The sequence below is a fragment of the Suncus etruscus genome, chromosome X (assembly GCF_024139225.1).
Source record: "Suncus etruscus isolate mSunEtr1 chromosome X, mSunEtr1.pri.cur, whole genome shotgun sequence".
In the NCBI taxonomy this organism is placed as follows: domain Eukaryota; kingdom Metazoa; phylum Chordata; class Mammalia; order Eulipotyphla; family Soricidae; genus Suncus; species Suncus etruscus.
Genome location: NC_064868.1, coordinates 93523164 through 93548595, shown reverse-complemented (window position 1 = coordinate 93548595; position 25432 = coordinate 93523164). Strand labels below are relative to the sequence as shown.

General features: G+C 40.3%; 1 protein-coding gene, 1 non-coding gene and 1 pseudogene across 2 annotated transcripts; 1 reads left to right on the top strand and 2 right to left on the bottom strand.

Annotated features, from left to right (window-relative positions):
- Positions 1–805: 805 nt before the first annotated feature.
- Positions 806–927, bottom strand: LOC126000396 (uncharacterized; annotated as a pseudogene).
- Positions 928–13264: 12337 nt separating this feature from the next.
- Positions 13265–13372, top strand: LOC125999600 (U6 spliceosomal RNA). Its single transcript, XR_007492123.1, has one exon. It is a non-coding gene; the product is annotated as a U6 spliceosomal RNA (small nuclear RNA).
- A 4489-nt stretch (positions 13373–17861) lies between these two features.
- On the bottom strand, positions 17862–19525 carry LOC125999475 (histone H3.3A-like). Its single transcript, XM_049767540.1, has one exon. The coding sequence runs from the start codon at positions 19488–19490 to the stop codon at positions 18993–18995; it is 498 nt and encodes a 165-aa protein (XP_049623497.1). The 5' UTR covers positions 19491–19525; the 3' UTR covers positions 17862–18992.
- Between the last annotated feature and the right edge of the window lie 5907 nt (positions 19526–25432).

Sequence of the window (25432 nt, the reverse complement as noted above, 5' to 3'; positions counted from 1 at the left end):
CATTCCGGAATTAGTTACTCTGGGTGGAGCTTGGGGGAGTAGATGGTGTGCCAGGGATCAAACTCAGGTCAGCCATGTGTAAGATAAATGACCTACCCAGTGCCCTATCACATGGACCACTATTCTTAATGATTTTGTATTCTACAATTAATACAATAAAGATACTAAAATTTTCAAATAAATTTGTGTATTTGTCTGTTGCTCATATAGGTTTTATTCCTAATTACTACTAAATATTTTATTGTCATTTATGTAATATAGTTACAATGGGTTAAAGTTGATGGTACATTTCCTAGAAATTACTGTTTTATTTTTTCTTTTAAATATAAATTAGTCTATTTAAAGACTATTTAAAGTATCACATGGTAAGAAGGTTTAATGAGGTCTTAACCACTAATCCACAACTTTCTGTAGCTCTGCCAAAGGAACCCAAACTCTAGGTATGCCAGTATTTGGGCTGATAACACAAGACAGTTTTGGAGTGAGTGCAGGGAACCACCAAACCCCTACTTTCTCCCAATTCTAGTAGGCCTGGCATCTGAAACCATGCTCCACAAAGGCCTCCAAGTCACTAAAGTGATTGAACTTCCAAAAAAACTATAAATTTTAAAATGTTTTCTTTTCCCATAGAACACACCAATTTAGATGCAATGTTTATTAAAAGTCACCTTATGTTCAGAAAGAAAAGGGTAACAGAATGATCAGTAGGAGTAAAAAGACCTCACTAAACCTTCTGACTATTAATTGATGACCTCCTTTTGAGACACAATAATTCTGACAAAATTGAATATCACTGTACATTTTTATTAATCTTTTCTCCTTTTTCCCACTTTTTTCACGAATTTGCATGTCATCCTTGGACAGGGCCAATGCTAATCTTCTATGTATCATTCCAAGTTTGAAAATATGTGCTGTCGAAGTGAGCACACTTTTTTCCTTTTTAAAGAATAATTTCACTTCCACTTATCTCCAAACAAATGTATATACACAATGCCAACAATGTGATACTTTAAATAGCCTTTAAATAGACTAATTTATATGTGGAAAGGTTTTGGAGAATGGTGTTTGAGTTTGGGGGAAAGAATATCAAGTTTTCTTGGGAAGAAGGAGAGCAAGTATTCAAGGGATGGTGCTCTACCTAGGAAAAAAGAAAGATTTAGCGATGGCTGGCTGGCAAGGACTTGGTGAAGGACTGCAGGTTTAGGCGAGGGCATGGAGGTTTTGGAGGTATTTGGGGAGGTTTTGGAGGATGTTGGGGAATCTTGGGGAAGGAGGGTAGGAGTTGGAGGAAAGAATGGCAGTCATGGATGACGAAGGGCAGGTTCTAGAGCAGGAATTGTTGGTCTTGGAAGTGGAGGCTAGGCTTTGGGACATGGTACAGTGTTTTAGGAGGTATATGGAGAGATTTTGGAGAATTGAGGACATGTGGGAAGGACAGTAGTATTTGGAGGAGGAAAGGAAGAGAGAAAGGAAGGCTTTCAGGAATCAAGTAAGTTTTAGAGGGAAAAAAGAGGTTTGGGAGTTGGGGAATTTTCAAGAAGTATTAGTATCTACAAGGCGGGCAGGATTTGAAAAAGGTTGAGGATGTCATGCAGTAATAGGGCAGGTTTGCAAGAGAAGGAAGGAGAGAAAAAAGAAAGGAATGATTTGAAGATGAGAGAAGAAAGATTTGGGATAAGAGAAAAGAAAAGTAGAGAAGGAGAAATGGAAAGAGAGAATTGGTGGAAGAAATTTTTTGTAGAAAGGTGGGGAGGTCTAGGATCTGGGAGGGCATGTTTTTTTTTTTTTTTGGTTTTTGGGCCACACCCGGTAACGCTCAGGGGTTACTCCTGGCTATGCGCTCAGAAGTCGCTCCTGGCTTGGGGGACCATATGGGACACCGGGGGATCAAACCGCAGTCCATCCAAGGCTAGCGCAGGCAAGGCAGGCACCTTACCTCTTGCGCCACCGCCCAGCCCCTGGGAGGGCATGTTTTGCAGGAAAGTAATGAGGTTTGGGAGGTATGCAGGGTTTGTGGAAGGAGGGTTGTAGGCTTTGGGGAATGAGTTAAGGTTTTGGTGTATAAAACTGAAGTCTTGCTGGAAGGTTGAACAGGTTTTGGAAAAGAGTACAGCACTATTTGAAGGAGGGCCTGTTTTGAGGCTACATAGCCTTGGCAGGTATCGGAGGGATTTTGGAGAGCAGTGAGAGGAGGAAGGACTGCAGTTTTTATTGGAGGTTACAAAGGTTTGGGAAGAATGCAAGGAGGTTTTGCAGGATTGTCTGCATGTGATGGGGAAAAGGGCAGGCTTAGAGGTGGTGCAGAGGCTTGAGGGGTATGTGGTTTCGTTTTCGTTGAATGTTTTATTTTTATGACAGGTTTGGAAGTGTGTCGAGGTCTAAAGGAAGAACAGCAGGTTTTGGAGGACAGAATTGAGGTCTAAGAGGAATAGGACAAGTTTTGCTGAAATGTGTGGAGTCTTCAGAATGGAGGGTATGTTGAATGAGGAGGGTTCAGGTTTGGGAGATATGTGGCAAGGTTTGGAGGAAGGTTTGAGGTTTAGGGGAAGAAGAGTAGGTTTTGGTGGAGACTGTGGAGGCTGGGGGTGTATCTGGGGAGCTTTTGGAGGATCTTGTCATGTATTGGGGGTGTAGGGTAGGATTTTGAGGAGCTTGGAAAATGTTGGAAAGATAAGGGTGATATTTTGGAGGGTTTAATTAGTATTGTGCGAAGAAGGGCAATTTTTAGGCATATATGAACGTTAGAAGGTATCTGAGGAGCTTATGGAGGTTGCTGTTTAGGTTATTGTTATTAGAGAAGGGTAGGTATTGACAAGAAGAAAACAGCTTTGAAGAAGGGTAGGTCAATCTTGGAGAATGGAGGGAAGGTTGTGGAGGATGTACAGTCTTGGGAGGTATTTAGGGAGGTTTGTGAGGAGAATTGGAGGCCCTGAGAACGAAGGGCTGCTGTTGAAGGAGGGTAGGGAAATTTTGGAGAGGGGTCTGATGTATTCTTTAAGGAGAGCAGGTTTGGGAGGAGGGTATGGAAGTTTCAGTGATAAATGGGGAGTTTCTGAGGAAGTGGGAGTTCTTGGAAAAAGGAGCAGGTTTTTGGTGATATGTGGGAAGTTCTGTTGGTGGATTTGAGTTCCTGTGTGAAGGAGGCATTTTTAGGAGGAGAGTAGGAGGTTTTAAAGTTGAGAGTGAGTGCCTTGGAGTAGTTTGTGACAGGTTTGGGAAGATTGGGAACTTTCTTTTTTGAGGAAATTACAGGTTTGGGAGGAATTTAGGGAAAGTTTATATGGATTTTGTCATATTTTGGATGGGCCAGAAATGTTTGGGTGGAAATTTTCAGGTTTGAGAGGAGTCAGTGGACATTCTAGAGAAAGCTGGGGGAGGTTTGGAGGAGGATTTTGGTGTTTTGGTGGAGTGGAGTTGGGATTTGGAGGAGGGTGGTGAGGTCACAAGTAGTTTTGGGGAGATCTTGCAGGAGGGGATTAAGGGAAATTTTTTGGAGGAGGTGTCTGAAGGAGTTTGGTGCTTGTCTTGCTGGGGCTTGAAAAACTTGGTAAGGCACTAGCCTCTGACATCAGGTAGCTACACAACAGAGTCACCAGTTATGCAGAGCAAAGGAGAAAGTGACTGAATTTTGTCAACTACCAGGTAACTCATTCAGGTACCTTCCCTTCATTCATGTCATACATTTTTTCCATTGCATTATACTTTCATTAATTTTCTCTCTTTCTTTCTGTCTTCCTACTTCCTTTCTTTTTCTCTTACTCTCATTCTTCTGCTACACCCTGCTTAGTTCAGGAAATTCTGACAGGGTTCAGGGGTTCATATGGACTTCCAGGAATTGAATGTGGGTTAGATTAACACAAGGCAAGCACCTTACCTGCTATATTATCTCTGCAGCCCTGCAATATTGCTACAATATTTTTAAGTATGGGATCAGAGCAGTAGTATACTGGGGGTGCTCTAGCCTTGCACAAGACCTATTTGCGTTGTGTCCAGGGCATCTCATATAATCACCTGAGTATCACTGGGAGTAATTTCTGAGTGCAGAGCCAAGAGTAATTCTTGAGTATTTCTGGGAGTGGCTATACTTTTAAAGTGAGAAAAGTTTTAAGTACAGACACATTAATTCACATTAAAATTTCCCCCTGAGGACAGATCAGTGATATAGGCTGTAGTTGCTGCCTTGCACTAGGACAGCTCATGTTGAATTCTACCACACCCCAGCAGCTTATTTTTTCCCCCAAGACAATTAGGTGTGATTCTTCAGAAAACATACAGCAGCACCATTAGATGTACTCCAAAAACAAAATAAAATAGTTAAAGAAGGTGACCCTAGTCACCATTAATCTTACCCAGTCAAGGTTCTTACGAAGTCACTTCCAGTAGTTTTCCAGGCTGTTATAGAACTATATAATCACTTTAAGTGACTGAATAATGGCACACAGACTCCCCATTTTTTCAGTCACTGTGTAACATGGATTCATGATTTCATGTATGAGTCATATAGAAATCTATCTCACTTTTTCAAAGTCTCACCTAGAATTTTAGTTAGAATTTTTTTTATTCTTTTTGGGTTTTGAGCTACACTCTGTGATGCTGAAAGGTTACTCCTGACCATATACTCAGAAATTGCCCCTGGCTTTGGGGACACATTGGATGTCAGGATCGATCTGCCTTCTGTCCTTAGCTTAGGCAAGCAAAAGCTTTACCTCCTTTGCCACCCCTTTAGCCTGAGATAGGACGATTCATAAGCCAGTCATCTTTGAGCTCCAGAGAGACAGGAAAAACCTTGATCCAGTCATCTTCGAGCTCCAGAGAGACAGGATCAACCATGAGCCAGGCATCTTCTGACATTGGACGAGCCATGACCAGGCATCCTCGAGCTCCCAGGGGACTAGACGAGCCATGAGACAGTCTCTTTTGAGCTCCCGGGAGATAGAAAGGAGGAAGGCATCTACTTCGACCCCTTGATCAAACAAGGATGCCACCTAAGTACCTCCAATTCCCAGCAATGCCCTATCCCTCGGCTCCTGCCCTGCCCTGGTACCTGCCCCGTTCCATTGACCCCAGTCCCCCCAACCCACATTCTCTTGCCAACCCCAATGTCCTTTTCTCGTTTCATTCCAGGTCTCCAAACAAAGAAAGGGAATGGAGGAAAAGGCCACCAAAAATGTTTTCTATTTGCTACCACTGCCTAACCTTGATGGAGACCTCTGCCTGGCTATCAGAACCAGAGGTAGTGCCCAGCCCCTCAGAGAGCAAAAGAAGCACCAGTCCAAAAGGCAAATAACCCCACTGATGCAAAGGGTGGTCTGACACCTTGTCCTCAATTTCATTACTTACATATGATTCTGAATCAACATCCTTTTCAGAGTAAAGACTCAACTATATACTACTTTCCCAGCTCTGATTTAAGTAAAGGCAAACTTCCCAATCAAGTGTTCCCACTTGGGTCTCTGATGATGATGAATAAAAAAAAACTCATGTGAAACATCTTTGTCTCTGTGTGAGTTCTTCGGAAGCTCTGAAGGTGGGAAAGAGTTGGCTGTGATGGAAAGGAGAGCAGCTGTGGGGGTGGGCTGGGGTGGGCTCACAGCAGAAGGTCCTCAGCTATAAAGTGTGCAAAGGAGCCAGTGAATTCTGAACTTGTTATTCTCAATTAGCACAATTTTGAGGACATAAATTGCACATTTAGTTATATTACAAACTATCAAACCATTTGAGGGTGATATAAATTCAGATTTTTGCTAATAGTATGTGATGCAGTTTTCCCACACCCTTGCCAGCATTGGATAATTTTAACTGTTATTTATTGATGTTTAAGATTTAGCCAAACGCTATGAGATTGAACATCTTTACCTTTTGGGGGGCAGGGAGAACTGTTTGGGCCACACTGGGGATGCTCAGGGATCACTCCTGATTCTGTACTCAGGGAATGCTCCTGGCATTATTGAGCAATCAATTCTAAGGTCAAAGATATAGCCGAGGATCTAGATCTCCTTCAATGGTCTCTCCACCAAAAACAATAAATGTGAGGAATATATTAATTAGCTTGACCGTAGTAATTATGTCACTATATATGGACACAATATCATGTTGTATTTTGTTTGTATTTAATTGTCAATTTTCGATGCTTTGCTTAGTTAAGACTTCATGTTAGATTGGGGTTTATTTATAAATGTTGGTTTACATTTCCTTTCGATCAGTTAAGATTGTTTTACAAGAGCATAACTATATGTTTCAGAGGTAAAACATGCCAGGCAACGTACACCACCAAAGTGTAAATGTCATCTACCACCTTCCATCGGATCCTGCTGTCTGTCTACTCCTTGGCCCCACTTACGAATCTCAGGTCTGTGGACAGAGTCCAAGGATTCTTTTCACTAAATGTACTAACACTTTCTTTATTTCCTGTGGTTTCATAAATGAGTAAGAGCCTCGGGTACTTGTCTTTCTCTTTCTGGTTTATACCATTTATCACAATGCCCCTGGGTCATTCCAAGGTGTAATTAAAGGCAAGATTTTACTATTGATTAGACCTAAATAGTATTCCTGTGTATATACATTACATGTTTTTAAATATCTTACATCGTTATGCACTCAACTATTATTGGGCTCTTGAGCTATTTCCAGATCTTAGATACTATCAAACGTAGTTCAATAAACATAGATATGTGTGCAGGTATCTTTTGATTTAGTAATTTTGGACAAATATTGATTTGCAAATATTTGGGGAAATTTTCAGTTTTATTTTATTCAAAGATTCAGAAATAAACTCTTCTAAAAAGAAAAACAGTTTTGTTACATAAAGTCGCTTAAAGATGCTTAAAGAAAAAACAGACATTATTAAGACTGCGAATATTTTCTATTTTAGAGAAAGTTCTGTATGTATTCTGTTAAGAATTTTACATTGATGATGTTGAGCAGGTGTGCTATGAATGCCCGTAAGTGCAATGTGGTTAATTATTTATGTTTTCCTTATCCTTACTAATTTTTCTTTTGGGGTCACACTCCGCAATGCTGAGGGGTTTTCCTTGATATGCATTCAGGAATTAGTTACTCTGGGTGGAGCTTTGGGGAGTAGATGGTGTGCCAGTGAACAATCTCAGGTCAGCCTTGTGTAAGATAAATGACCTACCAAGAGCCATATCACATGGACCACTATTCTTAATGATTTTTTTATATTTTATTTAAACACCTAAATTACATACATGATTGTGTTTGTGTTTCAGTCATGTAAAGAACACAACCCATCACCAGTGCAACATTTCCATCACCAATGTCCCATATCTCCCTCCTCCCCACCCGACCCCTGCCTGTACTCTAAATAGGCTTTCCATTTCCCTCATACATTCCCATTATTAGGACAGTTAAAAATGTAGTTATTTCTATAACTAAACTCATCACTCTTTGTGGTGAGCTTCCTGAGGTGAGCTGGAACTTCCAGCTCTTTTCTCTTTTGTGTCTGAAAATTATTATTGCAAGAATGACTTTCATTTTTCTTAAAACCCATAGATGAGTGAGACCATACTGCGTTTTTCTCTCTTTCTCTGACTAATTTCACTCAGCATAATAGATTCCGTGTATATCCATGTATAGGAAAATTTTATGACTTAATCTCTCCTGACAGCTGCATAATATTCCATTGTGTGTATGTACCACTGTTTCTTTAGCCATTCGTCTGTTGAAGGGCATCTGGGTTGTTTCCAGAGTCCTGCTATGGTAAATTCTGCTGCAATGAATAGAGGTGCAAGTAAGGGGTTTTTGTATTGTATTTTTGTGTTCCTCGGGTATATTCCTAGGAGTGGTATAGCTGGATCATATGGGAGCTCGATTTCAAGTTTTTGGAGGAATCTCCATATCGTTTTCCATAAAGGTTGAACTAGACGGCATTCCCATCAGCAGTGGATAATAGTTCCTTTCTCTCCACATCCCCGCCAGCGCTGTTTATTCTCATTCTTTGTGATGTGTGCCATTCTCTGTGGTGTGAGGTGGTATCTCATCGTTGTTTTGATTTGCATCTCCCTGATGATTAGTGATGTGGAGCATTTTTTCATGTGTCTTTTGGCCATTTGTATTTCTTCTTTGTCAAAGTGTCTGTTCATTTCTTCTCCCCATTTTTTCATGGGATTAGATGTTTTTCTAGTAAATTTCTGTCACTGCCTTGTATATTCTGGAGATTAGCCCCTTATCTGATGGTTATTGGATGAATAGTTTCTTCCACTCAGTGGGTGGCTGTTGTATCCGGGGCACTATTTACTTTGAGGTGCAGAAGCTTCTCGGCTTAATATATTCCCATCTGTTAATCTCTGCTTTCACATGCTTGGAGAGTGCAGTTTCCTCCTTGAGTATGCCTGTAGTCTCAATGTTCTGGACTGTTTTGCCTATGTGTTGTTCTATATATCTTATGGTTTGGGGTCTGATATCGAGGTCTTTAATTCATTTGGATTATACCTTCGTACATGATGTTAGCTGGGGGTCTAAGTTAAATTTATTGCAAGTGGCTATCCAGTTGTGCCAACACCACTTGTTGAAGAGGCTTTCCTGCTCCATTTAGGATTTCCTGCTCCTTTATCAAAAATTAGGTGATTGTATGTCTGGGGAACATTTTCTAAGTATTCAAGCCTATTCCACTGATCTGAGGGCCTGTGCTTATTCCAGTACCATGCTGTTTAGATAACTATTGCTTTGTAGTAAAGGTTAAAGTTGGGGAAAGTAATTCTAACAATATTCTTTTTCCCAATGATTGCTTTACCTATTCGAGGGTGTTTATTGTTCCAAATAAATTTCAAAAGTGCCTGATCCACTTCTTTGAAGAATGTCATGGGTATCTTTAGAGGGATAGCATTAAATCTGTATAATGCCTTGGGGAGTATTGCCATTTTGATTATGTTAATTCTGCCAATCCATTAGCAGGGTATGTGTTTCCATTTCCAGGTGTCCTCTCTTATTTCTTGGAGCAGAGTTTTATAGTTTTCTTTGTATATGTCCTTCACATTTTTAGTCAAGTTGATTCCAAGATATTTGAGTTTGTGTGACACTATTTTGAATGGGGTTGTTTTCTTAATGTCCATTTCTTCCTTATTACTATTGGTGTATAGAAAGGCCATTGATTTTTGTGTGTTAATTTTGTAGCCAGCCACCTTTCTATATGAGTCTATTGTTTCTAGAAGCTTTTTGGTAGAGTCTTTAGGGTTTTCTAAGTAGAGTATCATGTCATCTGCAAACAGTGAGAACTTGACTTCTTCTTTTCCTATCTGGATTCCCTTGATATCTTTTTCTTCCCTAATCGATATAGCGAGTACTTCCAGTGCTATATTGAATAGGAGTGGTGAGAGAGAACAGCCTTGTCTTGTGCCAGAATTTCGAGGGAAGTCTTTCAGTTTTTCTCCATTGAGATTAATATTTGCCACTGGCTTGTGGTAGATGGCCTTAACTATATTGAGAAAAGTTCCTTCCATTCCCATCTTGCTGAGAGTTTTGATCAAGAATGGATGTTGGACCTTATCAAATGCTTTCTCTGCATCTATTGATATGATCATGTGGTTTTTATTTTTCTTGTTGTTGATGTTGTGTATTACGTTGATAGATTTAGGGATGTTAAACCATCCTTGCATTCCTGGTATGAAACCTACTTGATCGTAGTGGATGATCTTCTTAATGAGGCATTGAATCCTATTTGCCAGGATTTTGTTGAGGATCTTTGAATCTGCGTTCATCAGCGATATTGGTCTGTAATTTTCTATTTTTGTAGCATCTCTGTCTGGTTTAGGTAAAAATGTGATGTTGGCTTCATAAAACCTATTTGGAAGTGTTTCCATTTGTTCAATTTCATGAAAGAGTCTTGCCCGGATTTGTAGTAAATCCTCTTGGAACGTTTGAAAGAATTCATTAGTGAATCCATCTGGGCCTGGGCTTTTGATTTTGGGCAGACATTTGATTACCGTTTTAATTTCATCAATAGTGATGGGGGTGTTTAGATATGCTACATCCTCTTCATTCAACTGTGGAAGATTATAAGAGTCAAAGAATTTATCCATTTCTTCCAGGTTCTCATTTTTAGTGGCATAGAGTTTTTCAAAGTAGTTTCTGATTACCCTTTGAATCTCTGTCATATCACTAGTGATCTCTCCTTTTTCATTCCTAATATGAGTTATCAAGTTTCTCTCTCTTTCTTTGTTAGTTTTGCCAGTGGTTTATCAATCTTGTTTATTTTTTCAAAGAACCAACTTCTGCTTTCGTTGATCTTTCGGATTGTTTTTGGGTTTCCACTTTTTTGATTTCTGCTCTCAGCTTGGTTATTTCCTTCTGTCTCCCTATTTTTGGGCCCTTTTGTTGAGCACTTTCTAGTTCTAATAGCTGTGTTATTAAGCTACTCAGGTAAGCTCCTTCTTCCTTCCTGATGTGTGCTTGCAAAGCTGTAAATTTTCCTCTCAGTACTGCTTTTGCTGTGTCCCATAAGTTCTGATAGTTTGTGTCTTTATTGTCATTTGTTTCCAGGAACCTTTTGATTTCCTCCTTGATTTCATCTCGGACCCACTGGTTATTGAGTATGAGGCTGTTTAACTTCCAGTTGTTAAAGTTTTTCTTCTGAGTCCCTTTGGAATTCACAAATAATTTCAGAGCCTTGTGGTCAGCGAAGGTAGTCTGCAAAATTTCTATCCTCTTGATATTATGGAGGTATGTTTTATGTGCCAGCATGTAGTCTATCCTGGAGAATGTCCCATGTACATTGGAGAAGAATGTGTATCCAGGTTTCTGGGGGTGGAGTGTCCTATATATATCCACTAGGCCTCTTTCTTCCATTTCTCACCTCAGGTCTAGTATATTCTTGTTGGGTTTCAGTCTGGTTGACCTAGCCAGTGTTGACAAAGCCGAGTTGAGGTCCCCCACAATTATTGTGTTGTTATTGATATTTATTTTCAGATTTGTCAACAGCTGTTTTAAATATTTTGCTGGCCCCTCATTTGGTGCATATATGTTTAGGAGAGTTATTTCTTCCTGCTCTACATACCCCTTGATTAATATAAAATGTCCATCTTTGTCCCTTACAACCTTCCTGAGTATAAATTTGCATTATCTGATATTAGTATGGCCACTCCAGCTTTTTTATGGATGTTGTTTGCTTGGATAATTTTTCTCCAGCCTTTTATTTTGAGTCTATGTTTGTTCTGACTATTCAGGTGCGTTTCTTGTAGGCAGCAGAAGGTTGGATTGAGTTTTTGATCCATTTAGCCACTCTGTGTCTCTTAACTGGTGCATTTAGTCCATTGACGTTGAGAGAAAGAATTGTCCTGGGATTTAATGCCATCTTTATATCGAAATTTGGTGTGTCTTTTGGTTAGTCTTTTCTTAAATTAGGTCTTTCAGTTTTTCTCTTAACACTGGTTTGGAGTCTGTAAAGTTTCTGAGCTGTTTTTGTCTGTGAAACCATGTATTCTTCTGTAAAACCAGAAAGTGAGTTTTGCTGGGTACAGTATTCTAGGTGAAGCATTCATTTCATTCAGTCTTGTCACAATATCCCACCACTGCTTTCTGGCCTTGAGTGTTTCTGGTGACAGGTCTGCTGTAAATATCAAGGATGCTCTATTTAATGTAATTTCCCCTTTTGATCTTGCTGTTTTCAGAATTCTGTCTCTATCTGATGGATTCGTCATTGTGACTAGGATGTGTCTTGAGGTAGTTTTTCCAGGGTCTCTTTTGGTTGGTACTCTTCGAGCATGCATGATTTGATCACATATATTCTTTTTTTTTGGGGGGGGTCACACCCGGCAGTGCTCAGGGGTTACTCCTGGCTGTCTGCTCACAAATAGTTCCTGGCAAGCACGGGGGACCATATGGGACACAGGGATTCGAACCAACCACCTTTGGTCCTGGGTCAGCGGCTTGTAAGGCAAACGCCGCTGTGTTATCTCTCCGGGCCCTGATCACATATATTCTTTAGCTCTGGAAGTTTCTTTTTAATGATGCTCTTGACCATTGATTCTTCCTGGAAATTTTCTTCCTGGGTCTCTGGAACTCCAATGATGCTTAAGTGTTTCTGTTGAGCTTATCATAGACTTCTATTTTCATCTGTTCCCATTCTTTGACTAATTTTTCCATTGTCTATTCATTTGCTTTAAGTTTTTATTCCAATATCTCCAGCTGTATGGAATTGTTATTTATCTTATCTTCCACAGCACCAAGTCTATTCTCTGCTTCTAATACCCTGTCCCAGAGCTTATCCATTTTGTCATTCACTTTGTTTACTGACTTTTTCAGTCCTGTTAGTTGACATGTTATTTCAGTTTGGAGTTTTGTGATTTCTGTCTTCATATTTTCTTGGTTCTTATTAGTGTTCTATTCAACTCGATCCATGGTTTCTTTGAGTTCATTGAGCATCTTCCATATTGCTAGTCTAAAGTCCTTATCTGAGAGGTTGATTAGTTGGTTGGTCATTATCTGGTCCTCAGAATTGTCATCTTCATTCTCTATGTCTGATGCTGGCCTTTGTTGTTTCCCCATTGTCAAACTTGTATTGTGGGTTTTTCTACATGTTGTGGTGGTATTCATTGGCTATATGATGCAGGCAGCACACTCCTCTGGCTCCGCCCTTTCTGGATGGGTCAACTTGCCTCCAAGGGAGGGGAGTCCTCCGTGGATGAAGCCTCACACAGGATCAAATCTTAGGCCCTAGCACGCAGCAGAGAAGACTGTCCGGGGAGAAATGCTGGGCTTCAGTGATCCAGCACAGTTCTTTGTGTGATTTTTTTCTTCTTGTTGCGATGGTGTTCTTTTCTTAGAAAAAGCCCATGGCCGCGTAGCGAAACGGAGCTAAGTGCTCTGCTGGAGCCTCTTTTCGGCCCACTCCCAAGAGGTTCATGCAACAGGATAGTAGACAGACACACACACAGCACTCACAATTTTTCACAGTCGGGCCCCACTGGGCAGGTGTAGTTTCGTGGATTTTCCCCTCTTAATGATTTTGTATTCTATCAATTAATAAAATAAAGATATTAAAATTTCCAAATAAAATTGTGTATTTGTCTGTTGCTCATATAGATTTTTGCTTCTAACTACTACTTAATATTTTATTATTGTTTATGTAATATAGTTACAATGTGTTAAAGTTGATGGAATATTTCCTAGAAATTACTTTTTTAATTTTTCTTTTAAATATAATTAGTTTATTTAAAGACTACTTAAAGTATGACATCGTTAGCATTGTGTATATACATTTGTTTGGAGATAAGTGGAAGTGAAATTATTCTAAAAAAAGGGAAAAAGTGTGCTCGCTTCGATAGCATATATTTTCAAAATTGGAATGATATAAAGAAGAGTAGCTTGGACCCTGTGCAAGGATGGCATGCAAATTCATGAAAAAATTGGAAAAGGAGAAAAGATAAATAAAAATGTACAGTGATATCCAATTTTGTAAAAATTATTATATCTCAAAAGGAGGTCATCAATTAATAGTAAGAAGGTTTAGTGAGGCCTTGTTGCTCCTATTGATCATTCTGTTACCTTTTGTTTCTGAATATAAGGTGGCTTTTAATAAACATTGCATCTAAATTGGTGTATTTCTACAGGGAAGAGAATATTTAAAATTTAGAGGGTTGGGTAAAGTCCAATCACTATTACTGACTTGGAGTTATTTGTGGGGCATGGTTTCAGATACCAGGCCTACTAGAATTAGGAGAAAGTAGGGGTTATTCACTCCAGTAATGTCTGTGCTATCAGCTCAAATACTGGCATACCTAGAGTCTGGGTCAGTTTTGCATAGCTACAGAGAGTTGTGGATTAGTGGCAAAGCTGGGTCACTGGCAAAGTGGTGATTATGGTTTATGGGTATAGGTGATGTTGCTTTGGCAAGGTGGGACTTGGTTCACTCTCTTCATCTGAGATTGCTAGGTTTCACCTGTTTTGCCTTGTGTCTATGATTTGTCATGTCTTGGTTTACATCTCGTTCAAGAATAGAGAGACCCGTTTGATGCTCAGAGGTTACTCCTGGCTAAGTGCTCAGAAATTGCCCTTGGCTTGGGGGAACCATATAGGATGCTGGGGGATCAAACCGCAGTTCTTCCTTGGCTAACACTTGCAACACTTGCAACACCTTACATCTAGTGCCACCTCACCGGCCCCAAGACTATTATTTTCTATTTTCTTCAACCTAAAATAATTTATTTTTTAAAAACATTTTATTGACTCACCATGAATTACAGAGTTAAATTAATTGTCATTAATTTTCAGGCAACCAATATTAAACCAATTCCTTAGCTAATGTTCACTTCCTTGCACTAATGTGTCCAGTTTCTGCTCCATCCATGACCCAATTGCTTCTTCTGCAGGCTCTATTATTTCCTTTCTCTTAAGTTTATAGTGTTGATGTATAGCGGTACTGTATTCCACCAAATCTAAATGACAAGAGGCCCACCACTTTCTCTGTCACTTCAAGTCTACCTCTTTTCTCCCCACTCTCTCACCTCACATCTGGGTAATCTGAATTTTTCATTCTGAGACCTGGGATTTGTCCTGTTTATTCTCTGAAAAAATATGATCAAAGAGTGTTGATGTGAGTGTGGTGGAAAAGAAATTAAACTAATATAATATAAAACAAACTACAATGTATAAATGTATTTAAATATAATTATATAATGTATTGAATTAGTTGATTAATATAGCTACATATTATAATATAGACATAATACGATTCCATGTTGCATTGCATAGTGAGATAAATATATAGTGTATTGTATTTATTTTCATATTCATATAGTGTTTATTTAAATATATCAAATAATCATTTAATTTCATTGATATAAATTAGTCTCTTTGAATCTAATTTAATGTAAGTTAAAATTTTGATATCTATTCAAAATCTGTAAATATTTTGATGCATTTTCAATTGAACTATATATGATGTGAACATTTAAATTATATATTATTAACATAATTATATTTATATAATTATAATTAAATTTATATTCTTAACATAATTATATTGCATAGCTTATATAATTACATGTTATGTACTATATTAATTCAAAAATATATTTGTAAAATGGTTAGTAAAATTAAATTATATAAAATATAACATAATCAGAAGTAGCATGGTGTAATAATTTACTTATATTTATGTCATGATATAACATACATTTATGTAATTGTTTAATGTATTATAGTTACTAAAATTATATTGTGTAGTTCATATAATTTTATGTACTAACCATAGTTGATTCAATTACATAGAATGCAATATTGCTTCTGTAATCATAGTATATATTGCATTTATATGATTATGTTTCAGGCTAAAATTAATATAATTCCTTCAATAGGTATTGATTGAATATAATGATATATGCTACATAGTTAATATAATTATATTTTATATGTAATGATTTTACATCTTTTTAGCATATTTATGCTATTTTTGTACTATGATATGATGCTAATTTAATCGATACAGGGAAAGTGGTTAAGTTGTCAAAAATAAATTAAAAGAAACAGTTCAAAATTGTAAAGAGAAAATTTACTTCTAGGGAGATTTGCTTATGGCCCAGGGCATTGTCGGGGGCCATGCCTGGCTGCTTCTGAGGCCCAGAGTTCAGACCCTGTACCACTTTCCCCAGCTACCCAGGTAATGCTTGGAATTCTCCAATTCCCTGGAAAACATGGTCTTTGCTGGAAGCTTGGGGACCATGGGGAGAAATATGCTCCCCTTCCTTCAATTTCTGGAGGTCTACCAAAACTCCAACTTCAGGAGAGATCAGCCTATCCGCCATGCTAACAGCAAGAGAAAGAACAAAGGGATACTCACGTGCCCAGAGGACAGAACAGGTGCAAAAAGAAGGGAGATGATGCCGCCTAATAGATTTCCCCCTCGACTTAATACTAAGGATGTCAGCAAAGGTGCTGAATCCGGGGCCCAAAGCAATGACCTATGTGTTAAGGATACCCTGGTTCTGAAAGAAATTTACATCCAGATACTGTGCGCAATGTCAGTACTAGTGAGGGAAATAGGCCCAATGGGGAGGGCACTTCTCAAATAATAGGGCTTGCTGCTTCAGCTATTGCTGGAGGACAGAATCTAGGGATCTACTCAGAAAGCCCTCAGTGAGTGAGTGAGTGAGTGAGTACAACACCCACTTTGCCATTCATAGTGTTGGCGGCATACTCTGTCATAATCCCCCACCACACTCAAGGAACACCTCAAGGCTTAGCATAGAAAAATACTTAGGGAGTAAGTAAGACATTTGATTATCATTTTAATTTCATCAATGGTGATGGGGGTGTTTAGATATGCTACATCCTCTTCCTTCAACCGTGGAAGATTATAAGATTCCAAGAATGTATGCATTTCTTCCAGGTTCTCATTTTTAGTGGCATAGAGTTTCTTGAAGTAGTTTCTGATTACCCTTTGAATCTCTGTCATATCAGTAGTGATCTCTCCTTTTTCATTCCTAATACGACTTATCAAGTTTCTCTCTCTCTCTTTCTTTGTTAGGTTTGCCAGTGGTCTATCACTTTTGTTTATTTTTTCAAAAAACCAACTTCTGCTTTCGTTGATCTTTCGGCTTGTTTTTTTGGGTTTCCACTTCGTTGATTTCTTTTCTCAGCTTTGATATTTCCTTCTGTCTTCCTATTTTTGGGTCCTTTTGTTGAGCACTTTCTAGTTCTATTAGCTGTGTCTTTATTATCATTTGTTTCCAGGAACCTTTTGATTTCCTCCTTGATTTCATCTCGGACCCACTGGTTATTGAGTATGAGGCTGTTTAACTTTCAGGTGTTAAAGTTTTTTTTCTGAGTCCCTTTGGAATTCACAAATAATTTCAGAGCCTTATGGTCAGCGAAGGTAGTCTGCAAAATTTCTTTCCTCTTGATATTATGGAGGTATGTTTTTTTTTCTTTTTCTTTTTTTTTTTTTGACTTCTCAACGGCAAACAAAACCTTTTATTTTGTCTCATCCATCAAGAGCACAGGATACCTTCGGCAGCTCCCCCCATTTTCTCCAATAGAATGTTCCATCATCACCTTTATCGCTTTGGAGATAGCCCACATGGGTAGGCTGAAGACCATCTTCATCCTCAGGCAGTGGAGCTGCAAGTGCCACCAAACAGCCATTTGTTTCCAAGCTGCCCGACCAAGTCAAGGAACCTTTCACTCGAGGAAGCAGTTTGGAGGTTCAAGGGCTATGCACGCGGTTTGGGATGAAGACCCCTTGGACACAGGCAGAGGCTCCTGCATAGGGCACATCCGATTTCCATCTGCTTCCAGAACCCTATGTGAGTTGGCCTCTTTGGCAAGTGCTTGTTTTAAACCAGGCCCTGCAGGTTACAGTGGTCCTTCTGCAAAACCAGTTGACTTTCTACAGGACTCTGACCTATGGACACCCCTCCCCCCAATCTCTAGTTTTTTGAAAAAGGGATGTTTCCAAGTGGCAGATGTCTTTAATAGAAGCAAACTCTTCCTAAACTACTAGGTTCACATATACAGCATGCTTGCTGATGACTAATTTGCCCACACCCACTGACACCTACATATTCCGGTCAATTTTTCACACTGCCAAAGTTTCAGTGTAAAGTGTTGGTTGAGACCCAACATTGCCTCCTGGAACCCTGGGCATTTGCTAGTAGAGCTAGCTCTAAAACTTTCCTTCCCTGGGCCTATGTCCTACACTAAGAATTTATGCTGGAAAACTCTGGGATGGGAAGACAGACTTAAGCTCAGGTATGGCAATCTCAGAAATTTTGAGAGGCAGAGGGCCAGGCACATGCTTTAGAATATTTTTCTGAGATTCCGTGGTCTACCAAGACGGACCGAAAGTAAGGTCAACTTTAAAACACCTTAGAATCTGGATGATGGTGCCAATCAAGTTTTTGACACTGTTGAAGAAAACAAGTTTTATTTGTAAATTTAGCCAATATTACATAATTAGCCTCAAAACTTCCACTTAAGAGTGAGGTTTGCAACCACTCAGAAGGCTGTCACTCCGGGTTTTCCCCAGGAGCAAAGCACACCAAATGTACCCTGACCCAAAACCATCCTAAAACTGGCAGAGGTTCCAATATCCTCTGGAGCTGTGCGCCCTCCCTAAGGGCAAACAGATCAAAGGAAAGAGCTTCATTAAGGTCTCCTCTTGGTAGAGAAATCAGCTTAGTCGAGACTAACCACAACACAAAGGAAAGCTGCACTGAACTAGTTTAGAATATTAGTAACAGATGATGCTGGTGTGAATAACTTGTATTATATTCTAGAGCCCTTATAAATATAAGACCCCCCCAATTAGTGTTCTGCATTATCAGCTAGAGGGTTAGTTAACATGTGGTAGAATGAGGACTTAGGCAAGGGGTAGAATTCGCAAAAGCGTCTTACCACTACAAGGAAAAAGAAAAAAAGTGTCTACTTCAAAGGAAACCAACTCATCTCTCAATTACACACGCCTTAATGACAAGACTCCCCACCAAAATGTGAATGTAAAACATTTAATTTAAAAATGCCGACACTACAATATATAAAATAGCTATTATAAATGCACATAGTGTATTCTATAGCTGCCAGGTTTACGTTTTTTTTTCTTTTTTCTTTTCTTTTTAAGGAAACTGTAAGTTACACTGTGGTTAAGACTTGTTGATCTTCACCCTTGAAAAGCCCACATTCTATCACAGTGATGTATGGTCAGACTTAACAGCCCCAATTGTTAAACACTTGGATCAAGTCATAACCAGTTTTATTGCAAAAGGACCCTGTACACATGTATCGACTCTAGTACCTTAATAAGCTACCCAACAAGTCGGTAACATACAGAAACATGCATCATGAGAAGCAAGAAAAGATCACCCATCCCGTCCCTTCTGCATATTAGCAACTTGTCACTCCTGAGCAACAGCGCTCACATCACTGAGTTCTGTGAACAGTCACTTGTTTTGTTTTGTTATTTTCTGCATTCATCCTGAGTGAAAGATGGAATGACTGAAGTACAAATGCAACATATTATAAACAATCTCTTACAAAAAAAGTCACAAATTAAACCAAAGTATTTTACAGGATTTACTACAAAACACCATAAAAACGGCCCTCGCTGCTTTGTGTTTGCTGTATTTTTTAAGCTCGCCCCCCCCCCCCCGTATCCGGCGAGCCAACTGGATGTCTTTGGGCATGATGGTGACTCTCTTGGCGTGGATGGCGCACAGGTTGGTGTCCTCGAAGAGCCCCACCAGGTAGGCTTCGCTCGCCTCCTGCAGCGCCCCGATGACGGTGCTCTGGAACCTCAGGTCGGTCTTAAAGTCCTGCGCAATCCGCACCAGCCGCTGGAAGTGCAGCTTGCGGATCAGCAGCTCGGTGGACTTCTGGTAGCGGCGGATCTCCCGCAGCGCCATGGTGCCGGGTCTGTAGTGATGGGGCTTCTTCACCCCGCCAGTAGAGGGGGCGCTTTTCCGGGCCGCCTTGGTGGCCAGCTGTTTGCGGGGCGCCTTCCCCCCAGTCGATTTCCGCGCCGTCTGCTTGGTTCGGGCCATGGCTCACCGAAAGTCGAGGTCCCGGGCCGCTTCTCCCTCCGCTGCTGTCGCTGCCGCCACCGCCGCCACTGCCCAGGGAGCGCCGCAGGTCCCGAGCCAGCAAGTGTCACCAGCCAACGACTCAATCGCTCTGCGCCTATGGAGGTATGTTTTATGTGCCAGCATGTAGTCTATCCTGGAGAATGTCCCATGTACATTGGAGAAGAATGTGTATCCAGGTTTCTGGGGATGGAGTGTCCTATATATATCCACTAGGCCTCTTTCTTCCATTTCTCTTTTCAGGTCTAGTATATTCTTGTTGAGTTTCAGTCTGGTTGACCTATCCATTGTTGACAAAGCCGTGTTGAGGTCCCCCACAATTATTGTGTTGTTATTGATATTATTTTTCAGATTTGTCAACAGTTGTATTAAATATTTTGCTGGCCCATCATTCGGTGCATATATGTTTAGGAGAGTTATTTCTTCCTGCTCTACATACCCCTTGATTAATACAAAATGTCCATCTTTGTTCCTTACAACCTTCCTGAGTATAAAGTTTGCATTATCTGATATTAGTATGGCCACTCCAGCTATTTTATGGGTGTTGTTTGCTTGGATAATTTTCCTCCAGCCTTTTTTCGGCCCACTCTCGAGAGGTTCATGCAAGAGGACTGTAGACAGACATACACAGGTAGAACTCACAGTTTTTCAGTCGGGCCCCACTGGGCAGGCATAGTTTTATGGATTTTCCCAGCCTGATGTCACAAACAGAGGACCTGGCTTCTGCAAAGTCCTGCCCTGAAAATGGCCTCTGGGAGAGCGAGTTTTCTGGAGCCTCTTTTCGGCCCACTCCCGAGAGGTTCACGCAAGAGGGTGGGGGCAGAATGCCAGGTCACACCCTAGGGTAGGGTACAATCACTGATCAGGGTAGGGTCAGTAACATAATAATCCCCTAAAATATTTACATACACAACAAAGTATGAAGAAAAATTATCTTAAAAACATTGAATCCTGGGCCGGAGAGATAGCACAGAGGTAGGGCATTTGCCTTATATATGGCAGACCCCGGATCGACCTCATTTGATTCCCATCATCCCATGTGATTCCCCAGCCTGGCAGGGGTGATTCCTGAGCATAGAGCCAGGAGCACTGCTGGGTGTGGCGCAAAAACCAATGAATCAATCAATAAAGTTAAAAAAATTGAATCCTTGAAACCAGAAACATTCAGGTATTGGAAAAGATTAGTGATTTCTACATCACAACTCATATTTATTTGGTTAGATATTAACCTAAATAACTTGGAGTGTGATATTTCATAAGTAAAAAAGATTTTTACAACAGTCCTTCCATAAAAGAAATGAGAAGCCAGAAGTTTTGCCAAAATAAACTTGTTAAAATTTTGGGCATCTGTATGATGAACATTTCCTCTAAGTATAGCTGAATCTCAGGAGAGAATGGTGAGATTTCTGGAGTTTCAAACTTCAATTCCCTTCTTTCTCTAGGCAGAATTCCAACACTCCAGAATGACTGGGGATGACAACCAAATGCCTAGAATTCCCCAAGTAGGTACAAATTTTATGTGCCTCAAAGGTTTCACTCTCAAAGGCCTGGCAATATTCAGTTGACCATCAGTTACCAGAAAAATTCTCACCTTTTTATCTTTTTTTCTTTATTTTTGTTTGTTTTGTTTTAGGGCCACACCCATTGATTCTCAGGGGTTACTCCTGGCTATGGGCTCAGAAATCGCTCCTGGCTTGGGGGGACCATATGGGACTCTGGGAGATCGAACCTCGGTCAGTCCTAGGCTAGCACTTGCAAGGTCTTACTTCTAGCGCCACCGCTCCGGCCCCTTTTTCTTCTTTCTTTACTTTTCTTTATTTGTTTTCATTTTTACTCCTCTTCTCTGCCCTCTTCTCTTTTCTACTCCTCTCCCCTCCCTTCCTCTCCTCTCTCCTCTTCTTTCCTCTCTCCTCCCCTCCTCTCCTCTATCCTCTCATCTGTCCTCTCTTCTATATACTCCTATCCTCTACTCTTTCCTCCCCTTACCTCTCCTCTTCCCTACCACCCTTTCCCCATATCTCTTCTCCTATTCCCTCTACTCACCTCCCCTTCCTCCCTCCCTCATCTATTCCCTCAGACCCTCTCTACTCTTCTTTCATAGCTTCCCTCCTCTCCTTTCCCTTCTCTCCCCTACCATCCTGTCCTCTCTTTTCATCTTTTCTCCTCCACTCTCCACTCCTCTTTATTCTTCTACTCTTCCCCACCCTCATCACCTATTCCTTCCTTTACTCTCCACTCCTCTCCACTCCTCCCCCTCTTCTCTCTTCTTTCCTCTCCTATCCCTTCCTCTCCTCATCTATCCTCTGCTCTTTTATCTTCTTTCATCCTCTCCCCTCTTTCCTCTCCCCTCCTCTCTCCTCTCCCTTCGTCTCTTCTCTCCTTACCCCTCTGTTCACCTTATTTTTCCTCTGCTCCACTCCGTTTTTATCCCTTCCCATTCCATTTAATTCTCTCCCATCTGCCAGAGACCAAACCCTAATATGGAATTCAGTAGGACAAGCCAGTCTGTGTGGCCTGAATACGTAACTCAAGGTATTAGGTATTAACTAAGCCCCAGAGCTCAAAGAAATACCACAGTGTCCTATCAGTCAAACATTCCAGGAAGCTTGTGACATATTTGAAGCTTCACTAGCTTAGAGTTAAACGGTTCCTGTGCTTCTGATATAAAGGTAGCATGTAAATATTACCCACAGGATGCTCTCGGTAAAGATTGTCTGTAACGCAGACTGTTCCATCCTGCCTTCGCTCCACCCCCTGTAAAAATGTGCTTAAAAGGAATCTTTTCCTGATCAATAAACAGAACCTTGACAAATCTTGTGTTGCTTGGTTCCCTTCTTTCCCCCCATTCTTTTCAGGCTGGACCCCTCTACACTCACGAATAACCTGTCCTGCAGGCCAGGACACCCATCCACTCCTGTTCCCCCCATTTCATTTCCATACCTTACCTCTCATCCCATTCCCCTTCTATTCCCTAGTCCCCCACTCACTCCTACCATCTCCACTCCTCTTCCATACATTCCCCTCCTCTAGCCTCCTCTCCTCTCGCCTCTCTCATCTCTCCCCTACCCTCCTAGCTCTCATCCTATCATTTCTCCTCTCCCATCCACTTCTCTACTATCCTCCCACTTACTCTCCTCTTCCTTTCTCTCCTCTCTTCTCCACTTTGCTCTCCTCATCTTCCCTCTGCTCCTCTGCCCTTTCTTCCTCTCAACTCCCCTTTCCTCCTGCCCCCTACATTCCAGTCCCTCCTTTTCCCTCCTCTTCTCTCTTATCCTCCCCTCTTTCCTCTCTCCCCTCCTCTCCTCTCATTTATCCTCCTCTTCTCTCCCATCATCTCTCCTACCCTTCTCTAATATTTTTCATTTTATGTAAGGTTTGTCATAACACTCCACCAAACCAAACTTTAGGCCACCCCCTTTACTCCCTTTCATGGATTTTGCATGCTTTTATCAAGGAGTCATTCACGTGAAGAGCAATATCATTTCAGAAGCTGGAGTTTAGTCTCAGCTCCCCACTGGGTGCAACAGCCAACAGAGAAGGTCCATTTTCAGTAGTGAGTGGTTGGAAAACTTGTAGTTTAATATGACCATACTCAGAGTTCCCTTGGTGAAAATAGCTTTTTCCATGGCAAATGTTTGTCTACATAGTAAATGTTTATTTAAAACAACCAATGGCACTTTCTGGGCCTATGGTAATATATGAGATAAACAATAAACATATCCAATAACATAGAGGACATTCTGGGAAACTGGATAGCTAGACGGGGGCTGTGAAACTTCAGTTCCATAATAAACTGACCACAAAGTTAAATGAGCAGAGACTTTTGTGGCTCACTTCAGAGAATTAAGGTATTATGGAATAAGAATATAAATGCCCCTAATAAATAAGAACAACCCAAATGGAAGAACAATGAACTTTGTCTTTGTGGAGGAAGGATTAAATTCCCAAAGTTGCTGCACTACTATTTTAATTGTATAGTTTTTCTTTAAGGCACTAAGACACAAAGGAGCAATAAAAATAGTTACCAAATGGCAAAATAACTAGTCAATAGAAAATCCCCAAGGGGAACCCCAACTGTTGGAGTTATTAGAGAGATTTTAAATTGGTTACTCTTAACATGTTTAAAAGAAATAATTATCTCGAACAGTCTGGAGAGTGCTCAAGGAACTCAGAATTGAGCTCCCATTTGACCCAGCAATTGCTCTCCTAGGTATCTACCCCCAAGTCAGAAGGACATTAATCCCAAAGTATGTGTGCACCCCACTATTTATCGCAGCACTCAGTATAATAGCCAAGTCTTGGAACCAACCTTGATGTCCAACAACAGATGAATTGATCATTAAGATGTGGTATCTATACACAATGGAATACTACATGGCAGTCAGAAATGATACAATCATGGACTTTGCAGCAACGTGGATGGACCTAGAACATATTATGTTAAACGAAGTAAGCCAGAAGATGAAAGATAAACACAGAATGATAGCACTATTCTGAAGCATCTATAACATACACCATATATACAACTAATACCCAATGTTCAAATAACAGGGTTTAACTGGGGAGAGACTCCAAACACTGTAACAGTCAACATATACTGGGGAATAGTGCCCAAATCACATGAAAGAGAAATAACACAAACTCTTGACTACACATTATACCATAAAGAAACTAACAACAGCAAAAACAGCAGCAAAGAGAGAACAAGTATGTAACCAGCCTTTTACTACAATGGCCCATAATAATCTCTTAGGGATCTTATATAGGATTACAGGTAAAGATTACCATGGGAAATCACTGACTCCAATGGAAGCATTTCAAAATAATATGATTTAATGTCTTAATCTTACTATATTTAAAATAATCTCTCAGCTTTTTTGTCCACAGGCGTTCTTGGATACAAAGGGTGGACAACCTAAGATGGCATCTTGGGTCTCAGTCACATGAGATATCATACCCAGCTTGCGATATGAAGAGGTCTCGATAAAACTCTTTAACATACCCTTTATTTCTAGGTTATACCTTCTTTTAGGACTGGAAGTATGTGACCAGCCAGATCACCGAAGCAACAACTGTGACCTACAGATTTATACTACAGGGCCTACTCATCGAACACATTCAAGCAAACTAACATTCCTTTGCTCTTTTCTCCTATCTTCTCACTATTTTTTCTTCTTTTTCTTTTTAATAGTATTTGCTCTTTTCTCTTTTTCTGCCCCTTCCATATACATCCCCCATTTCCCCCTGTTAGAAATCCGACTATCCCTTCACTTGTCAATCTCATCCAGATTTCCCACCTTATTAAAACTCTTCACCCTCAGTTCTTAATCTATTAGGCATCAAGACTGACCTCCTACCCCAACGAACCAGTATCCAGCACTCAAGTGACGGGACACCCACTTAAACCCACACCTCATCCCCAGCAAGAAAAGACAACCAACACCCCTGCTGACTCATGTGGTGTGGCCCTCCTTACCAACTCTTCCTAACGCGGACTATTGCTTGATACCAGACTTAGCTCTAAAAGGACTCCCAATGTAAGAACTCTACCCAAGACCTCCCTGCCGCAAATCTTTTGCCAATCTCAAGAAGGTCAGGGTGTGTGATGAAAAGGCGCCAGGGAACCCACACCCCACAAGAAAATCTCAAAAGACAATGGGGGGAACCCATACCCCACAAGAAAATCTCAAAAGACAATGGGGAAACCTATAGTTCCATTATAAGTATAAGCCTTGTATAACACTACCTCTTTACTGACTCTTCCCCCAAATATAAGGTAGTCTCCTGCATCACCTTTTTCCTTTAATTACTTTTTATTTCATTTTTATTTTTATTAAAAAACTTTTTTCTTTGTACATATATTTTTATCTCTATTTTTATCTTTTTTGGGTGTGTGACTTACT